The sequence below is a fragment of the Carettochelys insculpta genome, chromosome 25 (genome assembly GCF_033958435.1).
Source record: "Carettochelys insculpta isolate YL-2023 chromosome 25, ASM3395843v1, whole genome shotgun sequence".
Classification (NCBI taxonomy): Eukaryota; Metazoa; Chordata; order Testudines; family Carettochelyidae; genus Carettochelys; species Carettochelys insculpta.
In genome coordinates, this window is record NC_134161.1 from 9,261,770 (window position 1) to 9,281,772 (window position 20,003).

A 20,003-nucleotide genomic window follows, 5' to 3' on the forward strand; every position below is an offset into this window, starting at 1 on the left:
CTGATCCCTGCCCCCCCATGTACATAGTTCTCCCCTTCCTTGTCTTCCCCTTTCATCTTATCTTATTTATAATACATATATATAATTTTGATTTTGCCTGTAAATAGTTAGTCATGATAATAATAATAAGAGTTCAACAGATATTTGATTTGATGAACAAATGTCTGCTTTTATTTACAAGAAAAGTTGGGGGGGGTGCTCTTGGGTGCTCTGTGGTGTGGGCGTAGGGGCAGGGAGTGTTGTGGAGGATGGGGGGGTGGTGCAGTGGGGGGGTCTGCCAGCGTTCACCCTGCAGCCTCGTCGAACTGGGCCCGCAGGGCCTCCCGGACTTGGGTCCCTTCGGGGTCCACCTGGCAACTGGGGGCAGCGGGTGGCTGCACATCAGCCCTGCTGGCCTCCACAGCCCAGCCCTGAAAGAAGGCCTCCCCCTTGCTCTCCACCAGGTTGTGGAGGGCACTGCATGCGCCCACAATCTGGGGGATGTTGGTGGGGCCCGCATCAAGGCGGGTGAGGAGACACCTCCAGTGCCCTTTGAGGTGGCCAAATGTGCGCTCCACCACCTGGCATGCGTGGTTCAGGCGCATGTTGAAGCGCTCCTGGCTGGCTGACAGGTGGCCCGTGTACGGGTGCATGAGCCAGGGCCGGAGGGGGTATGCCGCATCTGCGATGACGCAGAGGGGCATGGTGGTGTCCGCCACAGGGATCTCCCGCTGGGGGATGTAGGTCCCCGCCTCCAGCCGGCAGCACAGGCCCAAATTCTGGAATACCTGGGCGTCGTGGGTACTTCCAGGCCAGCCCACATAAATGTCCAAGAAACAGCCCTGGCTGTCCACCAAGGCCTGGAGGACCACAGAATGGTAGCCCTTCCTCTTTAAGTAGCATCCTCCACTGTGCTCCGGGGCGCGGATGGGGATGTGGGTCCCATCCAGAGCCCCAAAGCAATTGGGGAAGCCCAGGGTGGCAAAGCCCGTGATGGCGGCATCCGGGTCCCCAAACCTCACGAGCCTGTGGAGGAGCAGGGTGTTGATGGCGTGGACGACCTGCAGGGGAAGCACATGGGAGAGCACCAATGAGGGGTGTGCAGGGTGTGTGTGGCCCTCCCCTGCCAGGGCCCCCCCTCCCCTGCCAGGGCTGCCTCCCCCTCCTCCCCCCGTGGGTCCTCTTACCTCCATGAGGACAGCCCCGACAGTGGCCTTGCCGATGCCAAACTGCTGGCCCACGGATCGGTAGCTGTCTGGAGTGGCCAGCTTCCAGACAGCGATGCCGACCCATTTCTCCACAGTGAGGGCACGCTGCATGAAGGTGTCCTGGTGCCTCAGTGCGGGGGTGAGCCACTGGCATAGCTCCAGAAATGTCTGCTGGCTCATGCGAAAGTTCTGGAGCCAGCGGTCGTCATCCCACTCTCCGAGCACCAGCCGCTCCCACCAGTCGGTGCTGGTGGGGTAGCTCCACAGCTGGCGGCGCATGAGGCCGGGGGGGGGCGGGGTGCTGCAGGGTTGGGGGTTGCGTCCTCCTCCCCTGCGGGCAGCTCCTCCTCTGTGGCAAGGATGTGCTCAGCTGCCTCCTGCATGGCATGGAACAGGGCGAGCACTGCTCCTACAGGGGCAGCTGTGTGGACCTCTGGCTGCTGCTGCTGCTGCTGGGGGGTCCATGACTGTGTCGCTCAAGGTGTGCGTGCCTATGGCTCTGCAGACCGCGTGCTGTGCAGGCTGCGTGTGTCTGGGAGGGGCCCTTTAAGGGAGCGGCTAGCTGTTGCCCCGGAAGCGCTAGTCCGCCCTGTGACCTTGTCTGCAGCTGTTCCTGGCACCCTTATTTCGATGTGTGCTACTTTGGCGTGTAGACGTTCCCTCGCAGCACCTATTTCGATGTGGTGCTGCCCAACGTCGACGTTGAACATTGACGGCACCAGCCCTGGAGGACGTGTAGAGGTTATTCATCGAAACAGCCTATTTCGATGTCGCTTTCGATGTAGCGTGCACGTGTAGACGTAGCCCTGGTGTTTACAGGTCATTTCCACCTGCTTTTACAGACCTTTTGTACATTTGTTTAAGATAATTATAATATGGGTGTATCCATTTACACAGGTAAGATCAAACATTGTGACGAGATTGTGGTATAGCAGAAATTGGGTCTATGTGACTGTAAAGGGAGAAGTGTAAATATGGTGTGTGTATGTGGAAGGGGGGAGAAACAAGATCAATGTACTTATCTTTCTAACAAGCTTTTCTTCACCTTTTTCTCCTTTTGTATTTTCCTTCTCTGACGCTTATCTCACATGCACTCTGAACCACAGGTGAAGCACAGAATATTTGTCAACTCCTTTGGGATTTGGACACCTAGCACCCATAACATTAATGGGAATTTGGCATCTAAATTGCTTAGGATCCTTTCAGAAATCTCTGCCCTAGTTATTATATTAACTTTTGGCTGAAGTAGTTCAAGAGATTGTTTGAATTTCCTGCTGTTCATTTGAGGCAAGAAGCTTGCTCCTTAAGGGAACAAACAGCAAGTTATGCTGTTATTTATGATAAAAGATGTTCTGTAGATTTCAAATTTCTTCATGAACAAAGTATTTTCCAATGCTACTTGATCCATCTGAGTGGGAAAGCAATGGCTCAGTCACAGTTTGTCCCTGGTGCATGCTGAGACCCTGCGACTCTTCCATAGGTGGCAGAATATGTAAAAGTGCTAATCATTGTGGAAGAAGTCTAGCTAACAAATTGTTGTCTTGGCACCAGGAGTCAGGATTCCCTTGTGCTAAAGCTTTCACCAAAACATTCAGCTCTATGTGTGCACTTAATACCTCCTATTAAACAGTTACTCTAAGTGCATGTGCTATGCACTGATTGCAAGCATTGGTAACAAAAGAACCCTAGTGAGACTGGAGGATGAAATGGAGGATTTCAGTTCTGATGAAAATTAAATGGACTGAGAATGGCTTTGTATGTTACCTTTAAAGAAACAAATATCTTTCCTTAAAAGGAACTACACCTGGTACCTTCAATAGGAAGATGATAAATCTTAAGTAAACCCCAGATTTCAAGTACATTGCCTTGGGTAGTAAGAGAAGTCCCATTGAATTTAAGTTCCAGAATTGTTTGTTGCTGGATGTCATGATGTAGGATTTATAAGCATGGCAGTACTTGGCTTAATGATTGAAAACTGTGCCTATTGACTTGTTTCTTTGTCCGGTGCAAACAAGCCTAAAAATGCACCCTTGGAAAAGATGTTTTGTGTAATCTAGGTTGTGACTAGTGCTGTGAATATTAGCATTAATAAAGGGCTGGATAACTTGAATTGAGAATTAAAATGCTTATGACATATTGTTTTAGCTTGCAAATCCAAAAACATCTAAGGACTTATTTATACTAAGTGCTTCACCCTGGTAAAATACTTATTTCATCAACATGGAGAGCTTATGACAAAATTTTTACCATGTGGGAGGGGGAAATTTCTGCTTTTTTATTTATTTCTACTGAGACATTTTGACATAAAATTAAAATCACAAACAGCAAAAGCAAATCAGAAGTTAGTGGCTTCTGTTAACCACCCATATCCCTAACAACAAGACAATAGTAAACACAGCCAAATTCCCTGCTATTGTAAATTGGCATTCCTCTACTGAGATCAATGGAAGTGTGCCAGTTTACACCAGAAGAAAATCTGACTCCAGAACTTTTCCATTATATACTAGGCCAGATCCTCAGCAGAAGTAAAATGAAGTAGCTCCAGTGAAGTGAAGAGGTTTTGCAACAGTTTACATCTGCTGAGGACATGGCCTGTTTTTCATACAAGTACAGTAAGGGAATAACAAAATAAAAACAAGATGGCACGATGGTCAATCTTATGCACAAGCTCCAGTCCCACTGACTTCTGTGGAACTTAAGCTTTCGTGCTGTCCTGAACTGGGGCCTAAGGTTTGTGGATGTGGAAAAATTCTTGAATGAAAGACGTTAGAGTAGCTAAAAGGATGTGTAAGTTTAGTATGTTTATCTCTTCAAGATACCATTTAGTATCTGGGGGATGACAGCTTCTACAGGCCCCTGGTAAAGGTGTAGGGAGGACCTCTGCACCCGCAAAAGAAATGGGGCTGGGGCAGTCAGCCCTCAGAACTGCATGGAGCAGCATTCCGGAGACAATTTAAAGGGGTCCGGGGTTCTGGCTGTTGCCACAGTAGCAGTGGCTGGAAGACCCAGCCCCCTTTGAATCTCTGGCCCCAGAGCAAATGCCCCCGTTTCCTGCCCTTCCATTCTTCACCCTTTTTCGTATATGTGCAAAATGACCACCACAGAATTTTACAATATCTTCCACTCTTTTTAGGATTCCCAAAATAAACGGCCCCGAGCAGACAGAACAAAATTAAATAGAGTGCTAAAAGAGAGCACTTCACCAGGAAAGGATGTCCAGCACTGTCCAAGAAGACTAGGAAAACCAAGACCTTGGCATCGCACTGATCACGAAGTAGCAGAATTTGAGAATGCTCATATAGATTTCAACTCTTCTGAAGTACTAGAACTTGAACAGGATGACAACAGTTCTCTGGATAGTTGGTTACCGACAAATCCCTTTGTTACTGCAGTTACTCCTTCCACTAACTCTAATTCAGTAGCGGATTGGGACACAAACTCAAATGCTTTGCCAAATATGAATTATTTGCTAAACCACAATCAGAGGCAAATCTCCATGAACTTGGTTTCTTCCATACACCATCTTGAACAAACCCAGCATAGAAACGCTCCTGGATTGAATTTATCTCCAGCATATCTTACTGAAGAAAGCAAGCAATATCAGCAAAAATCTGCCAACAGACCTCTGTGTAATCAGCAACATTTTCAGAGCAGTTATGTTTTGGAGACTCTTGCACCTAATGGGTATGCTGAGGGTCACACACTCCTAAACCAGAAAAGCATCTCATCTACTTTCAGTGCTAATTTTCAAGAATCAGGAAGAGACCAAGTTTCAACTCCGAGTCATGGAAAGCAATTTTATAGAGGCAAGAAACATCACAAAGATTATGCTACCAATAGCTTGGGGTAAGCACACATTTCAAAACGTAATTAGCATTATAGTACATGATGCCAAGAAAGTCATATTAGAGAAGACCAAGGAAGTGTTCCAAAATATCTCATACAGGTTGAACCTCTCTACTCCAGAACACTCTCGTCTGGCAACATCCGCAATCTGGCATGATTTTAGTTAGCTGGACGACCACTTATCATGGGTGTGGTCAAGTTTCCTGTGGTTCCATAAAGTTTGTTTACAGCCACCAGTCCTGGCTCTCAGTCTGCTGCGCTTTTATTTAGCTCTGATTTACCCCTACCTGGATTATGGGGGTCAGCTGTGACCCTTGGGAGGTCAGTTTCACAATCCCTGCCCAATACATGAAATCAGACCCTGGAAGACTGACCCTGAGTGGGTCGATCTTCTGGGCTAGTGTAGACATAACCGTAATCAAGTTACACAAGGGTGTGTTAGTGAGATCACATTCACTTATGATGCTTTGAAGATTTGCATGGACAGCTCAATGAGTTGAAAACAAATCTAGCAAAAAAAATATTTAATGGTTTTTAATTATGTTTGATTAGCAATGAAATTTCAGTTTACAGATTGCTTATTCAGCCTGTGTATGTAGGTATGAGTAAACAATTTCCATCTTGCATTTTGTTTTTGATATTTTTAAAAATTAAGGCCATTCCACTCATCTGCTCACAAGTTGTTATCAGGCCCTTCTCCAACCACACAACTTATACAGACAATGGAAAAACATCCTCAAGAAATCTCTCAACTGGAAGATGGTCACCTTGCCAAAAGGCATTTCCCTGGCTTGTTTCCATCTGTAATTCCAAGGGTAGCAAGTGAATGGGAGATTAACACAGAAAGAACTGAAGGAAGTCAAGTGACAATTAATCGCAGCAACTCAGAAGGGTACCTGCTACAAATGGAAAGGCAAAAACAGCTGAAAGAAAAAGGGATTAGGAAGGTAAGAAAATATAGGTGTGTTAGAAACAAATGTATATTGCTGTTTCCTCCATTTAAATTCGTACTTTGTGTTTGTTATCCATCTCTCTTGAAGCACTTTCAAATGGGTAGTGTTCCCATTTTACGGAAGGAGAATTGAGATGCAGAGAGGCTAAGTGACTTTGCTCAACATCCAGCAAAAGTCAGTTGTGGAAGCAGACATGGGAAAAGAAAATAATAGCTGATGTGATTAACTCACTCCCATAATTTATATTCCAAGGAGTTGAGGCAATTCATTTCTGTATCATTGCACACTGCTTTTCAAAGATGATCACCTGTTAGAACACATGGGGAACTACTGATCCTTTAAGTTAGGCCATTGGTAAAATGATTTAGAAAGAAGCCATTTGTACACAACAGCAGACAGCCAGGCCTCATGTCTGAATAAGTCATTATCCTTGTCACGCCCATTTGCCAGGCCCAGCAAATCTCTTGGTTTCCAAGGGAATTTAAAGTGGACAACATTAAAAGTTACAGGATTTGTGAAGCTAATAAATATTATTCCAGGTCTGCGGACAATCCCTTTGTGATCACTTATTAAAACTGAGCTCTTTGTCTCTTTTGTGTGTCTACATTTCATACTGTAACATTTAAAACTGATTCAGTGAAACAGTATAAAGATGTATTGTACACCCATGACAAATTGAATGTTTAAGAAGTTAGATTGTCTGCATGGAGAAATGCAGCTAAGCTGGAATAATTACTCATGTGCTTCATCTAGGAGGCAGTTTGTGTATTGCTGCTTGACTGCCTCAAAGAAGGGTTAGCTGGATTAAGATTGCCTTCCTTTTCCCATTCCCTGTGCTCAAGCCATTGTTTTTAATCCTTTTTTTCCAATAACTTTCTCACACTTACATATCTGAAGAATTTTATGGAGAATCGGATTGCTTATGTCTCGCAGTACAGCCCAGCTTCTCATTAAACAGAAATTCATACAAACATACCAAAGTCAAATTTAATTCCCACAGATCTTGACTTAGAAAATACATGGGAAATTACTAAAGCTGCTTCTTACTAAAACTCCTTATATTAGCTTCAGTATAAAAAAAAATATTTGTTTCACAAAAAGTTTGGATACTTGACTCAAAACCAAAATCTAATATTTATAATACAAAATAGATTTAATTTGTTTGCCAATTGCTTTTGACTTAAAACATGGTCACTATTTGAAGAAAGTACTTTTTTGTGGGTAGAAATTATTTTGGTGTTTCTGTAGCTACTCCATTACTATAATTGACAGCCAGAAAGAAAACAAAACAAACCAGAGGCTTTGTTATTAAACATTTTCAGTGGCAAGCTTTTAAAATTTAGCCCAGCTATGAAAGTTAGTTTAGTCTCCTTAAAACAGATGTGAAGTGATCCAGGAATGTCCAGCCCTCCCCTTACTAGCCAGAAAAGCACCTTATCCCAGATCTTACATAATGAATGGTTAGAAATGGATTAAGATGAAATTCTGGTTCCTCACACAGCTAGAAAAAGGGTTTTGCATGGGGGATCAGCACAGGGCAGAAAAGAAGTGAAAGTAGTTCAAAGCAGGAGGATGGGTGCACTTTTTGCAATGAAAATATAGTATGTGATCCCACTAACCTTTCCCCTGGTCCACCCACTCACCCCTTTGCAAAATCTGAAACACAACCCTGGCATCCCTTGCCCTCATTGCAATCTGTCCCTGGGCCTTGCCTGCAGGGCACACAGGAAATATGACTTCCCCTTTTTATGACCTATTTCTTACATCCCCTCCCCCTCACTTGACCAAATGCCTCCCACATCACGTGTGCATTGCATTTTGGCCTTTCCACAGCTGCTAAAAGATCACATTTTTTCCAGCTGTTAAGAACTGTAAACTTTCAAATATAAATACAATGAGACTATGTCTCGATTACAGGGATTTGTCGGCAGAAGTTTGAGTGGGAAGATACCTTGCAACAAAACTTTTGTTGACAGATGGTGGGCAGACCACAAGGTGGATCAAAAGAGCGATCCACCCTGTTGACAGAGAGCGGCCAGACTGCCTGGCCACTTTATCGGCAAAACAACGACCTAGAATCACAGCAGACAGGCTTGCACAACACCTCGGAGGCCTTTTCTGTCAACAGAAGGCCCCCTGGAATATGCAGACTAGCATTTTGTCGACAGCTCTCTGTTGACATTGGCATTCTTCCTTGTGGCGAGCAGGGTATGGCTGTCGACAAAAGCGCTGTATTCTGTTGACTTACTGTCAACAGAATGCGACTGGCAATCTGGATGCTCCGCAGGTTTTGTCAACAAAATGGCTATTTTTCAACAAAACCCTTTAATCCAGACATAGCCTGAGAGGACAGCCTGCGTACAGACCCATGTCAGGATTCGCATGCTCCCCGCAAGTAATGCTGTGCCTTCAACTCAGTTTGACTAATGAGCACTTTAAACATCCCTGTTAACTAGTCACAAGCCTCTGAGCAGTTAAAGTGTAGGGGAGCTGCCTCTTCTTTTTGTGCAAAAGACTGCAACAAAAGAGGTAAGCTTTAGAAGCTTCATGACCAGATGCCAGCTGGAAGAGTTACTGGCAAGGAGTGTGAGCTGGGAAGGAATAAGCAAGTTTCCTGGATTCAGAACCTCTGTATACAGAGGTCCGTGAATGGTCAAAAGTACAGCTGATTCTGGCATGAAGTGCTTTGTACTTGGCAATGACCTTCCTTTCTGCACAGTGCAGTACTTGTTCAATACTAGTACCGTTAATTTTTCACCCTGAATTTGCTACCACAGCATAAACTTTTTAATCATGTACCAGGAGAAGGATACACAGGAACTTCTCTCTGTCACCAATGCAAGATCTTTCCTTGTAGCTTTGTAATATGGTATTGTTTGAAAGTTCTGTTAATGTAATAACTTCCAAATACATTGTTATTTGAAGCTGTTGAAAAGAATCCAGCTCATGAAACGAAATAATGGAAAATTACAAAGTGGAGGTTTACATATTAGTCATTCAGATGTCCACATAATATGGTAAAGTTCTAACAGAATATTATAAATGAAACAAATTACGTTAATTCAGTCTTAAGTCTGATCACTTGACCCTTGAATCAAGTGCCAAAGATGAGTTTCAGCTTGCAACCTGAATTCTGCCCATTCATTACAAATCATCTCTAATTGTGTGATTATGTGCAATAGTACAAATTGAAAGGATTCATGCATCTGAATACTTTACATTTCACTAAACTCTCTTGATTTTCAAAACTGTTTTCTGTGCTCCCTAGCAAAATCTTTCAAAAAGGCAAACCCATTTTTCTCCTCTTCTGTCAAGATATCTGGAAATATAACATAGAACATGCCTTCTCGGGCTAAATACACCTTTAAGGCTTTTACATTACTGAGGGAGACTTTTGCCCTCTATGCCAATGGTTAAAGGATGATGTATTTGATTCTGCTTTAGCCTTCTCGGCCAAGAAACTATATGAACCTGGCTGTGAAGCTTGGAGGCCTGGGACCTGACTATGAAGCAGTCAGAGAGAAAGTAGGTGGCACAGATACATTTTGTCTGTTTTTTATGTCACAAAGTCATGCCAAGTAAGCTGAGATAGAGTGCAGTGGGGATGAAAGCACAGTTGATAAAGTAACTAAGGTTGGCCTGTTAGGTTATGCACTTGATTCTATCTAATTATTAAATTCCAAAGGGGACTGTCCTTCTGAGCATTCGAAAGCATATGTAATACAGCAGAGGGCATTACCATCAAATAAATAATAATGATCTAGTCATGTGTCTGTTAGTCACTAGAGTCATGAATCCAGCTAAGACAATAAAACAAAATACTAAGATGTCCTCTACTAGTTATGTTAAGTAATAGCTCCTTTTTCTTCATGTGCGTGTCTTGTTAGGTGCTGTCTCATCAGTAAACAATATTGATGCAGGTCCATGACATCCTAGCACATCACAACTGTCATTCGGCTGCGCATCACTGCCTGGAATATTTTCGGTCACAGCTGACACAGAACTCTCATACTCCCAGTCACTTGTGCTAAAAGAGACTCTCCTTTTACTGTTAGCAGTATAGGGTTTTTACACAGTTGAACAATTCTGAATCATCCATTAGCTCATATTCATATTAGTGAGTTTATAACAAAACTGTGTAAATATATGCCAGCTTTCAAGACTTGATTTCCACAAACCCACAGCTAATTTTCACAGATTCATAGGTCAGAAGAGACCATTGTCATAATCTAGTCAGATATTGTGCATAATATAGGCCATATAATTTCCCTGAATTAATTTTTCCTGCAAGTGACTGCACTAGAATATGTCTGTGAGAAAAATATCTACTCTTAAAGTTTCAGGTGATGGAGAATGCATCTCAACCACTTATAAGTTGTTCCAGTGGTTAATTACCTTGTTTCTTGTCTGAATTTGCCCAGCTTTCAGATAGTGGACCATCATTCAGTCATTAGAGCTTGATATACTTTTATCTGCTAGATTAAAGAGTCCTTTATGATCAAACTTAATTATAAAGCATCCTTATATTGTACTTTAATTAATCTTTTGGCTCTTCTCTGAACTCTCCTCAATTTTTCAGCATCCTTCTTAAATTGTGGGCATAAGACCTGGACACGGTAGTCTCTTAGCTGCTACACCAGCAGCAAATATACAGGTCAGCTAATGGTTATACTCCTATTGAATAGTTCCCTGTTTTTACATCCAAGAATCACAATAGCCCTTTTAACCACAGTCTAGGTCTTGGAGCTGATGTCCAGCTGCTGAGCTACTATGGACATCCCAAGCCTTTTTTCAGAGTGTTGGCTTCCCAAGATAGAGACCTCCATCCAATAAATACAGCCTGCATTCTTTGTTTCGAGATATATGACCTTTCATTCAGCCATATTAATACATATATTGATTGCATCTATCTTCACAAGTGATCTAGGTCACTCTATAACAGCAACCCAGCCTCATTATTTACCGCTCCCTCCATTTTTGGTAATCTGAAAACTATATCAGTAATGACTTTGTTTTCCACCTTATCACTATAAAAATATTAAATAGCATAGAACCAAGAACAGATCTCTGAGGGATGCTACTAGAAATAATCCAGTTAATGAGTCTCCATTCACAATGGGCAGGGATGATGTCCTTAGCCTCTGTACTGTATGCCAGAAGCCAGGAATGGGTGACGGGATGGATTGCTTGATGATTACTTCTGTTCATTCCCTCTGGGGCACCTGTAGGCAGAAGGACCTTAGATGTGACTCAGTTTGGCAATTCTTATGTACAGTTAGACTGAGATCTAAATGGGTTCCATAATGATTTTATATAATTCTGATTTCTTAATCACAATGTCATGTGGTAGCAAAGACATCTGCATTTATTATAGCAATGCTGTATTGTAGTAGCACATCCCTACCTCATCAGTACTCCTTTGTCTCTGGTTGCAGAGTTGCCGGGGTCCTCATCTGACTCCGCTATGTAGGGTGTCCATTGGCCTTGCAGTCACCTCTCTCAGTCCGTGTCTTCTCCTGACTCCCCCTCTAGGTGTTCTGTGGGTTGGCCCGACAAGTCACAAAAGTCTCAACCCCTTCCAGGACAGTAAAGAACAAGTCCACAGATCTTTGAACTAACAGCCCTTCCACCCCTGTCAGGTCTCACTATAATTCTCTTGTTGGCTCTACTTCAGGGCTTTCCCAATGGGATCTTCACCTGGTAGGGTAGTTTGTTCCTCTATTATTTCCTATTCAGCCCTAATCTAGGGTTTCTCCCCATCAGACATATCTGTCTCCTGGGCAGTCTGTTATGTCCTGAGCTCCTCATTAGGCCCAGCTTCTCCTCCTTTGGCCAGGAGGCAATTAATTAATCACCTGTCAGGTGCTAAGTATGACTAACTGGAGTTCTCCCCTTGCCTTGCAACTAATGGGGGTTAAACCCCATCACACAGTTTTAATCAACTGAACTTGTCATCTCAAAAAAGATACATTAAGAAAATGTATTTCCATAAACCCATGCTGAATAGCATTAATTGTATCATTCATTTAAATGCTTTATTAGAGTCCCATATCATGTTGTATGTCAAACTGACAGCCTAACATACTGTATTCATTTGATTTACATTTTTAAAAATATTGGCAAAAGACACACATTCTTCCAATCCTCTAGGAATTCCCCAGTGTCCCAAGAACTATTCACTACTATCATTAACAGTCCAGATTTCTTCTGATATCATGGATATCTTTCCAGAAAACTCATGACACGCACACAAAAAGGAAGTAGTACATAATACGAGAAGAGAATTGTATTTTTGAAAGATTCATCCTTCTAGTTTCATAGGTCCCAGAAGCAGGTATCCATTAAAGGAGTTTTCAGCAGGTGAGTAGTCAACTGGAGGCAAATCCAAAGTGCTTTGCGCTCCCTGTGGTAGCTGAAGTGTGCATCAATGACTTTAGCATAATCCAGCTGTGCTGTCCTTTATAGTGCAGAAGACAGGTTTACTGAACCTTGGAATAGAAAGTGAAAGTAAATACATTAGAGTAAGTGAAACTGGGAAGTAGCTGAATGCACATTAATACAAAAAAGCAGTCATGTAGCACTTTAAAGACTAACAATATAATTTATTAGGTGCTGAGCTTTCATGTGGGACAAAAGCTCATCACCTAATAAATTATTTTGTTAGTCTTTAAAGAGCTACATGACTGCTTTTTTGTTTTGATAGATTATAGACAAACACCGCTATCTCTGTCACTATTCTGAATTCACATTAGTCACTGTGCCAAAGAGGAAAAGATTGTCAGAGAGAGGGGGCCTGAATAAAAAATATCATTTGATTTCTTCTCTGCCAGTGACTTCACAAGTGACATTAAGCAGGTGTATATCTCCTGTGCTGAAGAACATAACCCATGTACTCTTGCACCCCAAGACAGCTATTTATATAGCGTCCTTCACAGAAATATCACAGAGCATCGTGCCATTAAAATGATAAAATGATCAGCCCTTTGGAGCAGTTTAAAAGCTGCAGTGATTTCTTCAGCCTTGCAGTAAATGAGGTAGATTGGTCATCTCAAATTTATATCAATAGATGCATTGCAACAAAACAGACTTCCTCCACGTAGCAGAGGATTTTGTCTCTTTTTAACACTTTGGCAACACTTGTATAGCTTGTCATGCCAATTAAGTGTTATTGATTTGAAATGGGGAAAAAATTGAATGTTGACACCAGCTCCTAACTGGGGCAAACTAAAATACTTTGCTGAGTTTGAGAGTAAAAAATGGTTGGAAACGGAGACAGAAAATGGGTTAAATAAATGGAACGCAGTCATTCAAGGCGTGACATTCAAGAGAAGGATTTTTAAAATCAGGGCAAAATTGGGCAGGCAGCAGGTGCAACCATTTTAGAATGGAGGTAATATGCTGAAACAGCTATGTGACAATAAAGATGCAAACTGCTTGCATTTCAATGAGCTGCATCCAAGATATAACAGAGGAAGAGTTCTTGAAAATAAAGAATTATAGTAATCTAACCTTGAAAAACAAGATTTTTAAGATGTTGCTGAGCAACTGCTGCAGAGGTGTAATTGGGAAGCCCAGTAGTAAAGGGGTTGATTAACTGGTGCATTAAAACTTGAAATAACTACAAACCTTTTTCACTTGCCAGACAGAAAAGTTAAATAAGCAAAAGGAATATTCAAAGCAAGTTAAAGAGCACAACATGAAGAACATTGCTACTGCACAGAAACCTGAAGCAAAACCTCAGATCAAATCATCATTATCAAGACATAAGGTAAGACTAGAAAGCATTTCATTACATGGGACTAGAATTCCTGTTGAAGTGAGAGGGAGAGGGCTTCAGAAATTGGAGTCCATGGGCCACAGAAAACCATGTAAAGATAAGTCCTAAAAAAGTTTGGGTTAGGTGCCAAAAGATAGTGTGTCCCTTGTCGCCAGTTTTATTGGCGGTGTCTACACTAGCCCAAAACTTTGAAATGGCCATGCAAATGGCCATTTCGAAGTTTACTAATGAAGTGCTGAAATACATATTCAGCGCTTCATTAGCATGCGGGCGGCCGCGGCACTTCAAAATTGACGTGCCTCGCCGCCGCGTGGCTCATCCCAAAGGGGCTCCTTTTCAAAATGACCCCGGCTACTTTGAAGTCCCCTTATTCCTATCTGCTCATAGGAATAAGGGGACTTCGAAGAAGCCGGGGTCCTTTCGAAAAGGAGCCTCTTCGGGACGAGCCACACGGCGGTGAGGCGCGTCAATTTCGAAGTGCCGCGGCCACCCGCATGCTAGTGAAGCGCTGAATATGTATTTCAGCGCTTCATTAGTAAATTTCAAAATGGCCATTTGCATGGCCATTTTGAAGTTTTGGGCTAGTGTAGACACAGCCAGTGATCTTTTAAAACCATCCCAGATGCTCCTAATGCAGAAAGGTCCTCTTAAGTCAATTACCTATGTTATTTTTGTACAACCTTCATTGTATTCCTTCTCATCAAGAAATTTATCAAACTTCAAGCTAACAAGAAATGAACTTTGCAAGGAGCACCGTTAAAGTTAGTTTAAGCTTTGATTTTGAAGTCTTCAAGACTATCTCAGCGTCTTAGTTATCCTTTAAGGCTTTTTGTAATGTAATTTTGGGAGCAGGACACAAAGCCTGTTGTAGAGCAAATCTCTGCTTTCTGAAATTTGCCACTTTAAGTTATGAGAAACTTACTGCCTCAAGTTACCACTGTGGCCAAGATCTTCACAAGAAGGAAAAAACTTACTTGATATTTATAAGGCATATGAGAATATACAAAATTGTTATAGTAAATACTATTTTTATTATAAGTTTTGGAAGGGATATAAACCTTCATGCTTGAAAGCATAAAGCACTTCTAACTATTAAGGGTCAGGAAGCAACTTTCCTTGGGGCAGATTATTTGATAATTGCTGAGTTTCTTGCGTGTTCCTCTGAAGCATCTGGTACTAATTGCTATGGCTTTGCCTACATAGGCAGCCTCTGTCAACAGAGAAACCAGGGCAAAACCTCTGTCGACAGATTGCACCTTCACATAAAAGCGGATCAAAAGAGCAATCCGCTCTGTCAACAGAGAGCAGCCAGACTGTCTGGCCCTCTCTCGACAGAATGGCTGACTGGAAGCTCTGCAAACAAGGCAGCCCGGGGAGCCAGAAGCCCTCTCTGTCGATAGAACTGTCTACGTGGGCACTCTGTCAACAAAACACTGTCAACAGAGGTGCTATTCCTGATCTGGAACAGGAATAACACTGCCAACGGAACAGCTGAGTTTTGATGACAAACTCTCAACAGAGCCCTTTAGCCACATAGATGCTCAGTGAGTTTTGTCGACAAAAGGGCGGTTCTGTTGACAGAAGCTGCCCATGTTGGTGTGGCCTATAAAATATGGAATTAGACCATTAATCTGATCTAGTAGGAAAATTATTATGTTCTTCTGCCATTCTAAAAGTGCTGATCTGATTTTATTGTCAATTTCCATATTCTTTTAATCTTTATGTTCCTAGGCTCTGGAATATGCCAAGAAGATCCCGAAACCAAAATCTTTCTCAGGAAAGCAATCAGATGAAGAACCAAAAGAGGAAAGAACTCTAACATATAGTTCAGATGGACAAAATTTACCTCAAATTTCCTCACTGAAAACTCTGCAAAGCAGACATGAGATAGAGAAGCAAGTTGTGGCTGCCTTCAAAACCCTTCACATTGTATAACAAGTTTGAAATGATTAGGGAGCTGGAGAGAGAAGACAGTATCTGAAGTATCTGGGTGGTGCATTAAATTCCTTTTATGTTTTCCAGCTACAGTATTTCAGGACTCCGCTATTTAAATCAGAGCTTCTACCATCCCAAAATTGATTTCAAAAGGTGAAATATTGTCAGCTCACTCTCCCTTGTTTTAGCCCAATTTTATTTTAGAAAATTTTTAAAGTAAACTTTACCTTAGAACTATGAGTCTTTTTATTCTGTTGTTTCCTTCCTTGGAAAATCCTTATAAAGTTGCTGTCTCTTTCTGAACAGTTTATCCAGAAAGGGTTGTGAATGAATTTCCGTACCTTCAGGGATCAGCAGGAGTTCTGTCAGCAGCAAAGGAGCATAAACTCAGGACTTCGATGCTTAAACATATTTGTGAATCTAGATCTGTGTATCCTGTTGGTTTTTCCCAAAAATGCTCATTCGTTTTATGCTGTGAAATAAACCTACGGAAAAATACTAAAACATCTTTTTATGTTTTACTAATGATCTTCCCATCAAATCTAAAAACAAGTCTGAGTCTTAGGTGTGTGCAGGGGGAGGAGGGGGCTTTCTCTTACTATAATTTGCAAATAAATGAAAACAGAGACATGTCCATGACATTTGCTGAGCCACGGACTAAAGAGACATGAATTAATGAAAAAATGTTTTGGCTCTGTCCCAGGTTTCCATGACTGGGAGTAGATAGGTTGTGGAGATGTTAGCAGTATTTGGTTGAAGAGCACCTTCTGTGTATATAGGGCTTTCAGAATTTAAAATGAGCATCCCAGTTGGTTTTAGTCAGACAAGAACAATACAGTGGTAAAATATGGGAGACTAAATGTGGAAAAGGAAGATCTGCAGGGGAGGTTCCACTTACAGTCTGTGGTTAAACTGGTGAGTTTTGCTGACAAACCCCAGTTTTGTCAACAAAACTGGTGGAATATCCATACACAAAATGTGTTTTGTTGACAGTTTGTTGACAAAACTCAGCACTTTCGCCGGCAGTGTTCTGTCTTTCAGCCAAAAAAGCTGTGTGGACATTCTGGGGCGCCTTATCTTGAGAGACAGGGCATCCAGAACAATGGGCAGCCCTGTCTGCTGTGTCCAAGTGCCTGTTTTGGAGAGAGGAGCACAGAAAGCTGTTGGCTGATTATTCATGAGCAAAGTCAAACTGAACCACTCCCAATAATGAACAAAGCAAAACATGAGCCAAACACAGATCATCAAAAGTGGTATAAAAATGAATTATGCAGTCATTGCTTCAGTGTTGGTTAATGAGTCATTGTTACAACATTATATCAAGTATTTAGGGCCTCATGTTAGGCAAGAAAATGTGGACAATAATGGGTCTTCATCTAGGCAGTCTGTTATTATCCCAGAATAGTTTGAAGACCGGCGCACTGAGAAACTGAGCTGAACACAGGATAATCAAGAACTACACTTTTGATAGGAAGCTGCTTTTTAACAGATTAAATCTTAAGAAACCATTGTGATTCTTATGATTATTCTGTTTCTTTAACTTGCTAAATGACTGAGTTAATCCACACATAGAACATAAGAAAATGCACAGCAAAAGAGTCAAGAGCACATTCTAATTTTTTTTTTAAATTGTTGATTTCTGCAAATTCTTGTTGATTCTGGCTTGGGTTCTTTTATATAGGCTACATCTACACTAGGGGAAAACTTCAAAATGTGCATGCTAATGGCCAAATTGGGAATACCAATGAGGCACTGTAATGAATATTCAGTGCCTCATTAGCATGCTGCCGGCCATGGCATTTCAAACGTGCTGCGTTTACCTCGGACGTGGCCCATCTACACGACGGTCCTTTTCGAAAGGACTCCGATGTAGACGAGCTGAATGAGAGCGAAATGCAGCACTTTTGAAGTGCCGCAGCCGGCAGCATGCTAATGAGGCACGGAATATTCATTTCAGCACCTTGCTGGTATTGTCCAAGTTGGCCATTAGCATGGTCATTTTGAAATTTTGCCCAAGTGTAGACACAGCCATATTGTCAGCATAATAGATGGAGACTCCTGGTCTTGGCTTCATAAATATGATGGTCATCAGCTAACATCATAAGCCCCATCCTTGATATATTTAACCATGACTATTAGGACTTGAAATTGTCTCATTTACTCTCAAGGCAAAGGAGAATTTTCCTGACAAGTTTGAGAAGCAAAACAAAACAAAAACAGATCCAAAATGCTCCAGAATTGAATTTGACTAGTATCTAAAGTTACTTTGGCTCCTACCAGCCCCAAAATGCCTAGTTATTGTACCTTCAAAGTTTCTGTACAGTTAAATTTCTTTGGAAAGAAATGTGTGGGTTCACTTTAAAAGCAAACAAGTAAGGCAAGTCATTAACCATAACTGTATCTAATCAAAATAATAATAGTGTATGTGTGGGAGTGGAGGGCTCTGAAATCCTCTGTCCTAAACAAAGTTAGGTCTTGGTGAAGGTGTTTATCAGAAGGGCTAATTTGGGCACATAGCCAGGGGAATGAATGAATGGGAAAAGATTACATCTCTGTGGATACAGAGTCTTCTGCAACAGGTAGATGTAAAAATGAGGTACAGGGTATATGTTAAGACTTACAACAGGTTAATTCTGGACTTTGAAATGGTTGTATGCAAACTCCTGTTTGGAGTCAAAGATAATGTCACAAGTCAGCAGGAAGATCATTTGGCTTGTTAAAGGCAAGTCACTGAAAGACTTCCAGTTGACTTCTGTGGGCTTTGAATCCCACTCCAAATGACTGAAATCAATCCATGATCTCAAACACCTGGAAACAAACAAAGCCTCAAACTGACAAGGGATTAAGCATCAGTGCCATATGTCACAGGAAAGGCTGCTTCCCCTAAATGGGGCCTTCACTACTAAGGTCTTCATGCAGCAAAACACTTAAGCTTGTGGTAAGTGGGTTGCTGAAGGACGACCTTAAAACAGGGAGACTTACAAGTCATTTTGGTCAATAAACGATAAATTTGACAGCATGGCTGAGGGAAAAAAAGTATCAGAAAATTCTCTGTATACTGGTTTTCATTGGGTTATGGGCAAAACATTTTGCACTTCAAAGTATGGTTTTCAGAGGAGCTGGGACAGCATTGCCCCGCCTTAGCTTTTGGATTTGCTCTCTCTTGCCTCTTGGTCCTTGGGCTCCTTTTATGCTCAGGGTTCACATTACATAGCCATTGCCACACCGTGCCAGTTATAATTGCTGCCCTAATTATATTTTTTTAATAAAATGGTAACACGTTTCCGAGGAAGGCCAGAAACTTGTTGCCGCTGCTTAAAACTGATAATCCTTCTCTAATGCAAACCTGAAGCACCTATTTTTAAGGGAACTTTTAGATGAATATCAAAGAGCTATTTATGCATATCTAATATTATAATTCGAGCATAGTCTCAATTTAACCCATTAAACCCCCTTTGATGAGCTCCATGTTTAGTGCTTAGCCCCAGATGCTAGAAATAATGAATACCGGACCTTTTGATTTAATGAGAAGTTCTGCCTTTCTAGCCTGTCTCCCTTTGTATCCTTTCTCCCTCCCACCCCCTCTCACTATAGAATTCAGTTAATTGAAAGAGTCTCTCACCACCACACATTAAGGAGTCGAAATTAGCATCCCTTTTCTGATTAGAAAATGCAAGCAGACATTTTCCCTTTGATCTCAGGATTGAGTTGAAGTAGGCAACAGCCCCCTGAATATGAGCTGATGGCCTTATTATTAGGCTAAAATGCAGATGCGTCCATGTGTTGCAAAATGCTTAATGTCTTAATTGATCACCTCCCTCACTGTCAGCCTAGTACCTTGTTTTGCTATACTTTATAAATTCTGGGGGGGGCTGTTTTTTTTTAATAGTGACCTTTTAGGGACTATTAAAAGGTACCTATCAATTTCCCCTTGCCCTCCCCCAGATATTAAAATTTTATCAATAAGCCGCAATGCTTCCTCGTGGCAAGTAAATAAGTAGGCCCAAGAATGTGATCATCTTGCAGACCATTTGCAAAAGGTTGTATCTGCCCAAGGTGAAATTTGAAAAGATGTGATTTTCGGTATGTGTGCAAAGGAAGTCTTTTGATCTGCTTTGATAGTAATGCAAATTCATTTTGCTCCAAATAGATAACAGTGGTACAAAAGGGGCTGCACAAGCAAATGATGAGCACCCATCTGCTTAAAAGCAAAGGCCAAAACTTAATGTAATTCAAATTAGAAAGACAAAGAATTTAATAAGAAATTGGCTTGAATTTTGCATTAGCAGTCAGTACCATATTAAT

General features: G+C 41.8%; 1 protein-coding gene across 1 annotated transcript in view; it reads left to right on the forward strand.

Annotated features, from left to right (window-relative positions):
• Nucleotides 1–16,161, forward strand: part of JHY (junctional cadherin complex regulator) — a 36,604-nt gene extending 20,443 nt beyond the window's left edge. Inside the window, exons 4-8 of the mRNA XM_074977051.1 lie at nucleotides 4,321–5,033; nucleotides 5,689–5,980; nucleotides 9,431–9,511; nucleotides 13,629–13,754; nucleotides 15,495–16,161. Coding sequence (XP_074833152.1) covers nucleotides 4,321–5,033; nucleotides 5,689–5,980; nucleotides 9,431–9,511; nucleotides 13,629–13,754; nucleotides 15,495–15,698 — 1,416 coding nt within the window. The 3' untranslated portion in view covers nucleotides 15,699–16,161. The remainder of the gene's footprint in view (nucleotides 1–4,320; nucleotides 5,034–5,688; nucleotides 5,981–9,430; nucleotides 9,512–13,628; nucleotides 13,755–15,494) is intronic.
• The last annotated feature ends 3,842 nt before the right edge of the window (nucleotides 16,162–20,003 follow it).